We start from the raw sequence: 13,621 nt of genomic DNA, 5'->3' as shown, positions 1-13,621 counted from the left end.
AAGTAGGATAGAGTGGCACAGGTTACAAGCTGTAATAAGGTTTTAACACCGGCTGTATGACAAGCAGTAAGGGCAAGGCTGGCCTGTGTTTGCATCTCATGCCAGATGTATTGATGCAAAGCCCAATGCAGTGACCTAAAATATATATGAAACACAGTCTAACAGACACAGTCGGTTTTTATTGCTGCTCACTTTTCCAACTTGTAAAAGAACTCATAAGAAAGTGTAAAGACCTGACAGAGATAACCTCACAAGAGATATACATTCATTTCCACAGGCAGAGAAAAAGGTAAAAAAAACAATATAAGAAAGGGCACAGGGGGATTAAAAACTAGCAGAAGATAGAGAAACTGCTTTATGTCAAACCACCAAGAAATGGTCTAAACAACTAGTAACAAAACTTGAGGCAATAGATATGTTTCATATCAATAGACAGGTACAAAAAATGTTAGAACCTTTTATGGCATGAAGAAAAGTAATGATAAACAAAACACCACAAGTACTGTATATATTGTAGTCATATATAATAATATCAAAATTTCACATGATTTTAAGGATTCGGTTCGGCCAGTCGCTTGGATTCTGCTGAATCTGAATCCTGCTGAATATAACTGAATCTCAAAACCAGAGCTTGGATTTGGTGCAATGATGCAAGACATCTTTCAACCTCCTCTGATGAATAGTGAGCAAGTATGTTGACTGATGCAAGGAAACCATAGAATTTTAATTTTTGACCATACATCCCCTTTAAATAAGCATACATATTTCTCTATGCATTCTAAATATTATTCTAATCTTACACTTTTGACAAGACTTGAATCACATTCTTCTCTTTTTATGGCAAGAGTATATGGAATGGCAGAAACTATAAAACAGCACTATGACTGAGCTAGAAATAAATTTTACTGTAAAAAGCGGATATGAAAAAAATCCTTTATATCAGAAATAAATGCAGCTTTTTGTTTCTTTATGATGTCTTAAGGGGATTCTCCAAATACAAGACTGTACAGGAATCTGCTTGTGTGCATGGCTGATTCCCAGAGAAATAATGAACACAAGGGGCTTGTTCTGTGAAGTCTTGAATATAGCTATAGCCCTTTTGTGGTTTGTTTAATATCACAAACATGGGAGTATCCAGCTGTTTTTTGGAACATTTTAGAAGTTGGAACTTTTCCTGTGATATGGCATTTTTCTAATTTATGAAATGCAGTATGAAAGTAAGGCTTCTTTTGTATTTTACAATATGTTTCAACTATGTCTTAGAAACTATACAGCATCAATATTTGTCCCACTGCATTCTGGGCAGCATCAGGTGATTTCCCCAAAAGACTATAGTCTTCAATTGGCCAACAAAATGTACACACTGTGTATTTTTTTCTATAGTACAGGTATGGGACCTGTTATTCAGAATGCTCAGGACCTGGGATTTTCTGACAGCTTTCTGTAATTTGGATTCATATCTAGAAAATCATTTAAACATTAACTAAACCCAATAGGTTTGCCTCCAATATGGATTATTTATATCTTAGTTGGGATCAAGTACAAATTACTGTTTATTATTACAGAGAAAAAGGAAATCTTTTTATCCATATAATCCCAATCCAAATAATTTTAATGGGAGACAGCCTTCCCACAATTAAGAGCCTTCTGCATAACAAGTTTCCGGAAAAAGGATTGCATGCCTGTAGCTGTTATTTAGGAAAAAATGTAACATAATCAATACATCTGAAGATTAATTACAATTAAGGGGTGATAAAATGTAATTTATTAGTATGGCTTCATTTCTTGCAAATTAAGGAAAAGATGCAATGTTATACACAGTACTATTATAATTTCATGGCAAAAATCACTTCTGTATAAAGTTAGACTTGTTGCAAATGTTGATTCCATGCCGGCATTTCTGTAACAACTGTAAAATAAATGGCTTGTTGCGTCCTGCTGAGGTATGTGCAACTAGGTTACTTAATTTTGTATCCTTAACACAATATTTTAAGCTTTATTTTAGGATGCACCATTTATACCTTAGGTGTGTGTATCCATTTTTGCTTTACATTATGTAGCCTATTTTATTATGTTATATGAGAGGAACTACTACAATACAATTCCTTTTAGAACAATTCTAAAATACTTTTAATGTAAATCATATATAAATTGTGTATAAAACACACACCTTGATAAATTTGCTATTTTACACAGCATTTTACACATTTTTTTCACAGTATGATAAATAGGCCCCTAAATCGCTTTACTTTATGCCAGTCTAGTCAAGACAAGGGGACTTCTCTACTGACCCTTTGCCCTCAGCCATCCCACTGAACCCCCATTGTTACATACCTTAATGAAACACTAGGAGCCAGAAAATGGGGGAAAAGGTCACAGCATTTATTCACATTTTATTAAATAATTAGAACCTTGCCAGCCTTACCCAATGCAACATTCTAAAGCCAGAATTCCATAAGAGATCACAACTATGCTTTGCTTTTCCTCACTGAAGACTTGAGATCAGCAAGGCTGCCTCTACCTACAGAGAGGATGGCCCCAAACTCTGCTATGAGCAGGAGCTGCATTTCCCACTATGAGAGAAGTTCAGCAGCCCTGCTGCCGGTCCTGAATCTGCAGTGTGTCGATGATAGGAAATCCAAGCAGGCTGTCACCTAGCACAAACAGTAGTATCGTCTGTATCAATCAACCCACCGTGCAGTCACAGGAGAGAACCCCCTTTTTCCCTCTTCTAAAGTTTCCTGTGCAATATTTTGGCAAGGTCCTAATATTGGCAAGGTCCTACATTATGATATATCTACTCTTTTTATCCAGAAGAAGGCAGCCTGAAGCCACTGCCAATTATGCTTCAAGAGGGGGAAAAACATCCTTCCTGACCCCAATGGCAATCGGAAACATTCCCCGGATCAAGCATTTGACATTCATTTAACATGAATGAATATAATACAGAGTGTATGAAGATACAGAAACCATAATATAATGGTGCATTCAGTAAAACATCCACAGCCAGTTGTTAATAGATAATATGAGAACATAAAGAGGAAAAACTCATGTCATTTCACAAAATATGCAAAAAAGGAGGGAGGGTGGCAGGGATGTTTCTACCTGCTCAGAAGATAAAGAAGTGAACTTCTTCTTTCCTTTCCATCATATTCCACTCTTTCTCCACCCCAGCCCAGCTTTCCCCTGCTTTAACTCATTGCTTCTCACCCAATCACAGCTACATCTGATCTGCCAATCTCTAAACATAAAACAGTGTAATCTGGCAGCTGGTCAATCAGATCCCTTGTTATGCAGTATTTACCTCCAGGTCTTTCCTTGTACAGTACATACTGCCAGGTTTAGATTAACAACATATAAAGGACCTTTTGTGCCATTGCAACCTTTTATGTATACATGACTATTGGAGAAACTGAAACAACCACTTGACTGTATGTTGCTCAAATAAATGCAACATAAAAAAGAACTGAATTAATTCCTGCCTTACTTCAGGTACTTTAAAGATTAAATCATGTTTTGGTTTGTTAATCTAATTGCAAATGCATGCTGGGCACTTATTTGGTGAAATGTCTTTTGGAGTGTTCATTTATTTCCACATCAGGATTGACACTAACCATTAGCCTCTTATATAGATTACTGATAAAGTACTTTAAAGTACGTGAGATCCAGAGGCCAACATTCATTTCTTTATTCCCTAATGATCACATCGCAATTCGGCATTTGTTCTCTGTATTTCCATTTAAATTCCTAACTTTGAAAGTTAAACTTTAAATTAACCTAGCATTATTTCTAGAGAGCATGATATTGTTGTTAAAACATCCTTTTTGCATTTTTTAAAAGGCTTTTGATGAAGTGTCTAATTTTCTAAACTCTCATTTGCATTTTGAACATTTCTTTGTGATTTTATTGCATTCAGAATTGTTGATAATTACTTGTAAAAATGCTTGTACCCTACTAGTAGAGTTCAAGTAGGGCACAATGGTACCAATACCTGTTTGGTGATCAGGAAGAATCCGAACATTCCGTTTACGAAACCTTACTCTAAATTAAGGCTGGTTAGTTAGCACTAAAACCTTGAAAAATAATATTTTAAATATCTGCAGTTTAATGTAACCTGTAATAGGTGCTTCATAATTCAATCAATATTTTTTAGTGGATCATAATAAATAAAATAATAGAAGGCAAAAGCTGAATTTCAGTTGAATTATTATCGGTTCTATATGTATTATTTGGTTCAAAGATTTTAGTGCAAGAGACATTTTATTTCAGTATTCTATTAAATTAGTGCTGATCTTTATTTTATCCTCTAAGTTTACAGAAGAATTATCTTGTATAAATATCATGTCGTTCAGGATGAAACTATTTTGTTTAAAGATTTCACTAAAGACATAAATGTAACTGTTTTCTATTTTTAATAATCAAAAATATGTATCAAGGTATTTCAGAACAGATATATATCATTTTAATCTCCTCTCTACAACAGCTTCAAGTTGAAACCACTGATGAGAATGGGAAGACTATTGAAGGCCCTGTTGACCTTGAAATCCTTGTAATTGATCAAAATGATAACAGACCAATCTTTAGAGAGGGACCATATGTTGGCCATGTGCTGGAGGGATCACCAACAGGTGAGAAACACTTTTAAATTTTTTTTTTTTCGAGAAATAGATAACATTTGCTGTATATGCAACTTAATCCCTGCTGCATAATTTCTATGGTAAAGCAAAGCCTTAGCGGAAGTGTTTATGTTGCAAATGTGTTACTATGTATTTGATCTCATTGATTCCATGGCAGGCCTTCTAGTCCCGCCCACCTACCAATGTAAAATGAGTAGTCAAGCAATGGTGGGAGTGACGGCGAGACACACACAAGTCTGCAAACAAGACTGCCTACTTGTTTTTCATTGGTAGGCAGACGGGACTAGAAGTAGAAGTAGAAGAGATGGCCAAGGGCAGTGAAGGTTTTGCGTGCTGCTGAAGCATGTGCAGGTATGTGGAGGGATATGATTGCACTGTGAGCAACTAAAAAATGGCTCAAAAGAACAATTATTTGCAATTTGGAAAATGCTTATTTTCACTCCCCAAAGCCAAAGGGGGATTTTAATTTTTGACCAAACATCCCCTTTAAGTGCATGTGTGTATTACGCTACATAGCAGCGACTACTAATTTTGATGATTGCTATAGCTAAGTGTACTGTCATGAATAGGAGTCCCGCAGGGCTGGCAATGGTTATGCTGAAATCAGTTGTTCATATAAAGATACAAGTGCTAAGTATTTAATCATTGGTTAACAGCAGGAAGATATTAAATGTGAACTATCGTGAAAATGAAAATTTAGTATAATCATTTTCTATGTTCCTGCACTTTTCTTTTCATTACTGATGCTGCCATATTTTTTCCAGCTTCCTTTTTTATTTGAAAGTAAAGCCATGTTGACCAGTTCTCCCCGAGTTCATTGGGGTGGTTAGATCGCCTGGTGTGCCATAGCTGCCATTCTGTATAACTGTGAAAGGTGAACTATTGGGAAAGTGAAAATTTTGCATATACTCATTTTCTATGTTCCTGCGCATTACTTTTCAGGCCATTATTGATACTGCCTTATTTTTAACAGCCCCCTACCTTATTTGAAAAAAAGCCATGTTAACCAGTTCTCCCAGAGTTCATTGGGGTTGTCAGATCGCCTGTTGTTTCATAGCTGGCATTCTGTTTATGGGACTGTATAACTGTGATATATTTTCTCTTGTTTGGTAAAAATGATTTCCATGTAACCCCTATTTTTCTCTTAGAAGACTAAGATAAAAGACAATCCTGAATACTTAATATAGAAAAATATTTAATGTTTTTCAATGGTGGTAAATTGAGAAATAAAAAAAGATTTTTTTCCGACCTTTGATAAATCTATGTTTGAACTGCCTTTAATCTCTGAGCACAAAATTATACATATACAGAGTAAAGTGACAATACTGAGAAACAAAGCTTTAAGCCTGGATTTCTATAACATCTCTAAACCCAGGAGAGACGAACTGCACTGCTAGAGTTATCGATTCTATTAACAGTTTGCAAGTGAACTTTAAGGTCTAAATACTTCAAAATCATTTTTTTCTCCCTGTATATAGAAGTATAGAACTATTTCTTCCCCATGAGATTCATAAGGCTGTCTGAACGCATTATATTTCTTTGAAAGAATACCATTCAAGGGAATCCAGAAATGTAAATAATTAGTGGTTATTAAAAAAATTACAATATGCTAAAAACAACAGCCCAGAGAGCTGTTCTATAGGCAAGGAAATAAAGATGTTGCATTAAAATTACAGTAAGGTAAACCACCTACACAGCATGGATTGATAACTACTCAAGGCTCATAATTGTCCCTTGCTTTCTTTTAGAGAGAAATGAATTGCATTTCCTTTTGAATTCAGTTTCTCTCCAAGAATAAACATTTAATTATCAACAGTGTCTTTTATTTAGCTCCCTGATATAAAGAAGTCAAGGCTGACTAATGGAATGCAAAAGCAATAATGCAACCTCCCCCAAATTGTTCTCGATCCTTAAAATTAATTTATGCAGAATTTATTTGTTTCATGTATATATATATATATATATATATATATATATATATATATATATATACTGCATTTTACTGTATTTTTGTTTACCATACTGAGTGCAAGCCAGTTATTAGATGCAATACCCATAAACCTTTTTTTCTGCTTGGGAGTCTTACGGAATTAAGTTGGCAACGGCAAATAGAAAAGAGTTAAAGATGTCAATTTTAAATTGTACATTAGAAAAAGTCAAGAGGCTCTGTCATTGAAAATGTCCCTGATCGTCAGTAAAGTGTTAATAAATGTGATAACATGGAAACCGCTAGGAATCCATTAGGGCTCCCCAGTTCAAATTACCTGCTGTTGGTTAATTGAAAGAAAATATGGTCTGTGTTAGTAATACTGGAAACAAATTGATATTTTAAAATTCAATTTGTCTTATTTCAGTGGAGCCTTATTTCTTTGAGAACATCTTTCTATCAAAATCTGTAGATTAATGCAGCCAGTCACATTACATTACATTGTGAATGTAATTTGTCTACATTATGTTTGTTCCAACAGATATTATTAGACACATTACTTAAAGGAGTTATATTTGTTCTTCAGATTGATAATGTATGTTTAGCCTCAGATTTACAAGAAATGATGCCGGTACACCGCCCCATTTGCACAATGGAATTTTCCAATAACCAAAATCTCCAGTGTTTTACACAGCGTGATAAATATGCCCCAAAGTGTACATTAACCTTTGTGGTGCTGAAACTTTGATTTTTTCCTCTCTTACTTTAATGTGTCCCGTGCCTATCTTGAGTTAACCTTCTTGTGCCTACTGCAAAAATGTAGATCACTGTGGTCCTCAGTTTTTGACTGTATGGCCATTGGTTAACAAGGTGTTAAGGTACTGATAGATCCGATAGATGTTCTGTTGGAAATTAATTTCTTGACAAAGCCCAGCAACCATCCCACCATTTTTACAATTGTATAACTAGGGTAATGTCAGTTGTTACAACACTATATTATAATGTTTTTTTTTTTATAATAAACAAGTTTCAATTGGTAATGTGACAAACTACATCACCAACACTGAATATAAATTATGACATCACTAAGATCCACTGAGGCTCATTTATAAACACTGGGCAAATTGGCACCTGGGCAGCAACCAATCAGTGATTATCTTTTTTCAGTCAGCTGCAGGTTGAACACTAAAAGCAATCATCTGATTGGTTGCCATGGGTTACTGCCCAGGTGCACATTTGCTCAGTGTTTATAAATGAGCCCCACTGTGTATTATAATAATGTAAAATTAAAATAATTGGTAACTGATATTAATTTGCCATAATGAAATTGTTTATACATTGAAAAATTGTTAATTCATCATACATTTGAAAACAATTTGTTGCTAAAAAGTCTTAATAATTAGTTATGTGCATATTTAATTCCATTTTTGATTTTGTGTCTATTTCTCAAACGCATGCAAAAACAAGTAGATTCAAGGGAAAATTTAATATAAGACGGTAACAGAAAAAAATGCATAAACAAGAGCAAAAATGAGCATATTGCAATGTAATCTTCATTAAAGAGTTATTAAATTGCATATTTGAATTATGCATAGTACCTTTTTTTAAGTCCTGCTTAAAGGTGGCAGGTTAACTGGTTGCAATTTTGCTGATGTCTTTTAGTCTTTGCCTTAGCTATAAACTGTATCCAGAGTTGCTGCAATCCTGCTCTTCTCTGGTGAATTGAGTTATAACTGGTTTGAATTCCATCTCTTTTGCACATAATCCCACGAAAGGAAAAAGGAGAAATTTAATGTTGGAAATTAAAAAGGTTGTTACCCTTTCAGATGTTTATATATGTGTTCTAGTTTCTCCTGTATTGCAACTCTTTTTCTAATAAACAATTTTATTTAGGTTTGCTATCCATCATAGATATTATGAGGTTGCCCCCCCCCAGCCTTTTCCATGATCCTCAGATCAGGTTAAACTGATTTTATTATTTGTTTTTAAATGACCGCACAGACCTGTAATAATGGTCAACCCTGTAAAAGTGCTTTAACAAAATATTAGTTGTTTATTTCAAGTATATAACCATAGAAGTTATAAAATGTTGTCATGGTCATTGTTGCAGGAGTTAATCACTTGCACTGCATTTGAATGACACTATTAAGTCACTGCATTATCAAACACAACATTCTTTGGCAGAATTAATGGCAGAGAAAAAATGTAATTTCCTGATGTCCAAGCAACTTAGGCCTATGGTACTTGGTGTTTGTCAGTACCACTGCCCTCAGGCAGAGAACAAAAGCAGTCAAAATGCCCCATATACCTGTCAAAGCAGCCAATGTTATTGAAGGACACAGAACAGTGACAAGAAGACCTCTGCTCAATAGCACACTTGTTTCCACCTTATAGTACTTGCAGTCATATGCCCCATATGCCATGGTGCAGGAAGAGTAAACTAACTAATAAAAGCAAAACAAAGCCAACAGGGAAAAGACAGTACCATGTGATACAGTCTAGTTTTTATTCAAATATAATTAGACAGTTTCATAAATCATATACGGGTATGAGATCTGTTTTCTGGAATTCTGGGGATGTGGGGTTCCCTAGACAAAGAATTTCTCTGTAATTTGGATCACCATAGCTTAAGTGTGCAATATATTAAAACATTTAAACATTCAATCAATGCAGGAACATTGTTTTACCTAGAATACAGTTTTATGTAGCTTAGCTACCCACAAAGTACAAGGTACTGTTTAATTGTTACAGAGAAAAGGGGCTCTATGTGAGAAAGGATTCTGAGTTTTTGTATATTGGGTTGCTGGATAAAGGGAAGGGATGCACCGAATCCTAATTTGCATTTGCAAATTAGGGGAGGGAAATCGTGTGACTTTTTGTCACAAAACAAGGAAGTAAAAAATGTTTTCCCCTTCCCATCCCTAATTTGTATATGCAAATTAGGATTCGGTTGGGTATTCGTCGAATCTTTTGCAAAGGAGTGGGGGGTTCAGCCAATCCAAAATAGTGGATTTGGTACATCCCTAATAAAGGGGCACACAGTGTGCTTCTGTACTAACTTCAGCTCTTACTCTAATTTAATTCCTCCGTAGCTTCCAGTACTTTCTCCTCTTTATTCAAACACTGGGCCCTTCTTGTCTATCTAACTAATTCTCTGTCTCTCTTTTACCATTAGCCCAAACCTAGAATGAGGGGTAGGCAGGTGCCTAGGTTGCACCTAGGGGTGTGATTCGGGGAAAATGCAGAGTTCCCACCACTCTCTCTCTGCATGGAGCACTGGGGATGGTGGGGTGTCATGTGCAGCAGCTGCGACAAATGACAATGCAGTGGAGAGGATTTGTGCCTGTCTGAAAGGGGCAGGTGACTTCACATGAGCTGTTAAAGTGTGGCAGGTTGGGAGTGGGTGTTGGCTTCATGTGGCTTTAGGTACTTGTATTTGTTGACCTTGCTCTGTACTAACCTCAAAACATCTTGAATGTCTTCTCTTTTTTTAAATATTGCTAACTTTCTCCATACCCATAATCTGTTGGATTCTGCTTCATGCAGAATTGTCAACAATTCTGCTCTATTCTCATTCTCCTGGGTTTATCCCCTGCTTTTGGCACAGCTGACCATTTCACTGTAATACAAATTCTTTATTCTCTTGGTATCCATAATCAAGCTCATCCTGGTTCTTTTCCAACCTTTCAAACCACTCCTTCACTGTTGCTTTTGCTTATAAATCCTCTTCACCAGTGCAGATTAGTGTGAGGTGCTCAGGGTTCTGTACCCTGCCCTTGGCTGTTCTCCTTGTGCACATTCTCTTTAGGAGACCTTATCTCTTCAAAAAGTATCCCTTATATGCAGTTGATATCCAGATTTACAGTATTTATACACCCCTTCACTAGCCACCGACGTTCAAACCCAAATCTCTAGCTTCCTCTTAGCTACAGTATCTCTTTCTGTCTATCTATCTACTATCTATCTATCATCTATACACACACACACACACCCACCGTCACGAGAAATGCCCTTGTTGGCATGTATTCATAAAACTAGATTGCTAAATATGTTTTCTGTTTCACTTTATTTTTTTAATGAATATCTTCTGTGAGTGTCACTTTGAATTATATGCCTCATTCCTTTCCTATATAAATGTACATTTTGTTTAGTTCTTTTGGGGCTGATTTTGTTCCTTCCTAATTATCCACAAGACTCTAATCTTCTTCTTTTCCCAGCTGTAACCAATAGGTGAGGACACATCTGATTAGCTGCAGGCTTTCCATTACAAAATCCAAGACATATTGTTGCTTAATGCTCATTCCTGCTTATTTTCCTGCAGGAAAGTTAGTTAGTATCAAGCTGACTGTTTCCACATCTTTATTTGTAAATGCTTTCTGCATGCCGTGATTTCTCTATGTCTTGCTATAAGATCTATCGCATAATTATATATACATGGAACATTTTTCTCTACTTGAGATGTATATTTGTATGTCGTACAAGACTTCTGTAACTTTCCTTTGTCTCAAAATTATAAATATGCCTCTGTGGTAATGTCAAGAAAATGAAAGAAAGAGAACTTTAAATATGACCAGTATAAACATTTGGCCTAGTTATTGGAAGACTAAAGCCTAAAGGAAAAATATGGCTGTAAATTCCGTATTTTAAGGAAACTTTCTGAACCAGAGGTTTACTGCTGCCCCATGCTTTGGTCCTGTCTCATGGCCATCTCTTGGATCTTAGCGTTACATCACATTTTTGTTCTCAGCTGCTAACAAAAAATTTCGCTTAGGGTTATTGGAAATCAGTAAAGTATTAGCAGAAATATTATGATTATTAATACATTCTGATGCAGAATGCACTGGCTTCTCTGCTGCATAGTAATGTGAATCAGAATAAATTAATAATCAGCTGTATATAGTTAATTGTATAATGTATACATTTTACATTGCAAGTTGGTCCCTAAGTTCAGGTAAATTACAACAGCCAGGAACACATGCTGTAAATTAGCAGAAATTAAGAAAAAATAAACTGCTGGGGACATGTTCAGAGTAGCAGATCTTTACTACTAAAGGGCTGAATTGGCCTTGGACTGGTACAGTAGGACAAAAGCTAAAAGGTGTGGCATTTATATACTAGTTATATATTGAAATGTAGTTCTTCTACACAATTCTGTACTTATGTACATATGTGCATAGGTTTTCAGTATGTTATATTAAGCATGTTAGCCATTTTCAGAATGGCATACTATTCCATATCCCTCTGATGCCCTTTAAAGTGATGGTTCACCTTTAAGTTAACTATTTGTATGTTATAGAATGACAAATTTGAAACTATTTTTCAATTGGTCTTCCTTGCTTTTCTTTTTTATAGTTGTAGAAAATGTTCTGTAAGCTTACAAATGTATAGTTATTGATAATTTGTATTACTTATCTTCAGGCCCTCTCTTATTCATAGTCTAGTCTCTTATTGAAATCAGGGCATGGTTGCTAGGGTAATTGGGACCCTAGCAATCAGAATTTACAAACTGAAGAGATGCTGAATAAAAAGCTAAATTACTCAAAAACCAAAATAATAAAAAATTAAGACCAATTGTACATTTTCTCAGAATATCATTCTGTACTGTACATCATACTAAAAGTTATTTCAAAGCTGGAACACCACAGTGAGTGCTCCTTTTTGTATGGCATTACAACGTCTTGCAAGAAATTAATTACATAGAAATTAATTACAAGTAGGATTGTTCCAGCTAATATATTATACTGGTGTAGGGATGTAGAAACCCATAGGGCTAATATGCCCCTATAGCTACCCTTCCTACCCATAATTTTTTCCCTAGTTGCCGTTCAGATACCCATGTATCTAGTTTTTAATTTACATATCCCAGCTATTGGCCAATTGGCTTTATGACCACTTCCTGCCACACTGTAACATAGTGTTGGTTAGGGGTGGATCTTCCTCTTTGGCTTCCGGTGTCTGACCCATCTGGATGTTCCCACTGAGCCTGGGTACACCAAGTCTCAGTAAAGCCTTTCTGCCATAGACGTTTAGCACCTCTAGATTTAAGTCGGTGAGCAGAGACCCCCTAATGAGGCTCCATTAGAGACAGGATAAATAGTCCTTTCATAGTATGCTTTAGGACAGTAAGATAGTGAGGGTAAATAGCAAGAGCAGCGTTGTGCTCCATCAAGGATTGTATCAGGGAGTAGCTTCCATAGGCTATAAGATTGCCTACAGTGAAGGGACTGAAGTGGAAAGGGTGTCAAGTTTAGCTTGTTCTCCCTGACTACTTCACTGTGTGGGATCCGGACCACTTTTGAGGCATTTCTGCCTGGAAGTATGCGGTACTATCTTGACTACATCCACAGGTACCACGTTCAACTGTCTCTGATGTACTGCCCTAGCCTTCTGATTACCTATTCTGCATATGCTTCTTTGTCTCTGACAAATAAACTGTTCCCGTTCTGTTTTACTGTAAGAACCTCAGAGTAGCCTATGGGAGTTGTAGTTGCACTACACCATACCTTCATCTCTTCCACTTAGCAAATCCCTGCCTTAAGTGGTATGTAAGTCAAATGTAACCTGTTCTCTATAGACATAGCTGGACATTAACCACGTTAGTCTAATAAAACCCAGAATAATGTTACACTGGTTTAGGTAGTATTGGAGCCCAGATGATTGTGTGAAAGATACAGTGTGGACACCCATCCTAGTTGTGTGTAACTGGCACTCTGCTGTAGTATGTCTGTGAGGTTCTGCTGTAGTGTGTAGTTACATGTCATATGTTTGCACAGAATGTATACTTTACAGTTTTTAATGGCATAGTAAGTGTTAATCAACAGTTGTAAAAGGACAGGCTCCCTACGCTCCATCTGTGTGTTCAGAATGAGAGACTGCCTTTACTTGTAAGTGATTTTCTCTTTGCGAGCGACATGCTACACCACAAGCTACTTACTTTCAGAAAAATGTCAGTAACATTATTCCAGCCAATCTTTGCTAAATTAGCTGCAGCCTTTGAAACCAAAGCAGTGAAATACATAAAAAGAGTTTCATTAAAAAATAATTCGATTTTTCAAGC

The 13,621-nt window shown here is 36.0% G+C and overlaps 1 protein-coding gene across 1 annotated transcript in view; it reads left to right on the top strand.

Annotated features, from left to right (window-relative positions):
- Positions 1-13,621, top strand: part of cdh13.L (cadherin 13 L homeolog) — a 523,301-nt gene that overhangs the window by 320,329 nt on the left and 189,351 nt on the right. The window contains 1 exon segment of the mRNA NM_001094730.1: positions 4,484-4,628. Coding sequence (NP_001088199.1) covers positions 4,484-4,628 — 145 coding nt within the window.

Source organism: Xenopus laevis, chromosome 4L (assembly GCF_017654675.1).
Source record: "Xenopus laevis strain J_2021 chromosome 4L, Xenopus_laevis_v10.1, whole genome shotgun sequence".
Taxonomy (NCBI): domain Eukaryota; kingdom Metazoa; phylum Chordata; class Amphibia; order Anura; family Pipidae; genus Xenopus; species Xenopus laevis.
Note: the sequence above shows the minus strand (reverse complement) of the source record. Positions and strands in the feature narration are given on the sequence as shown.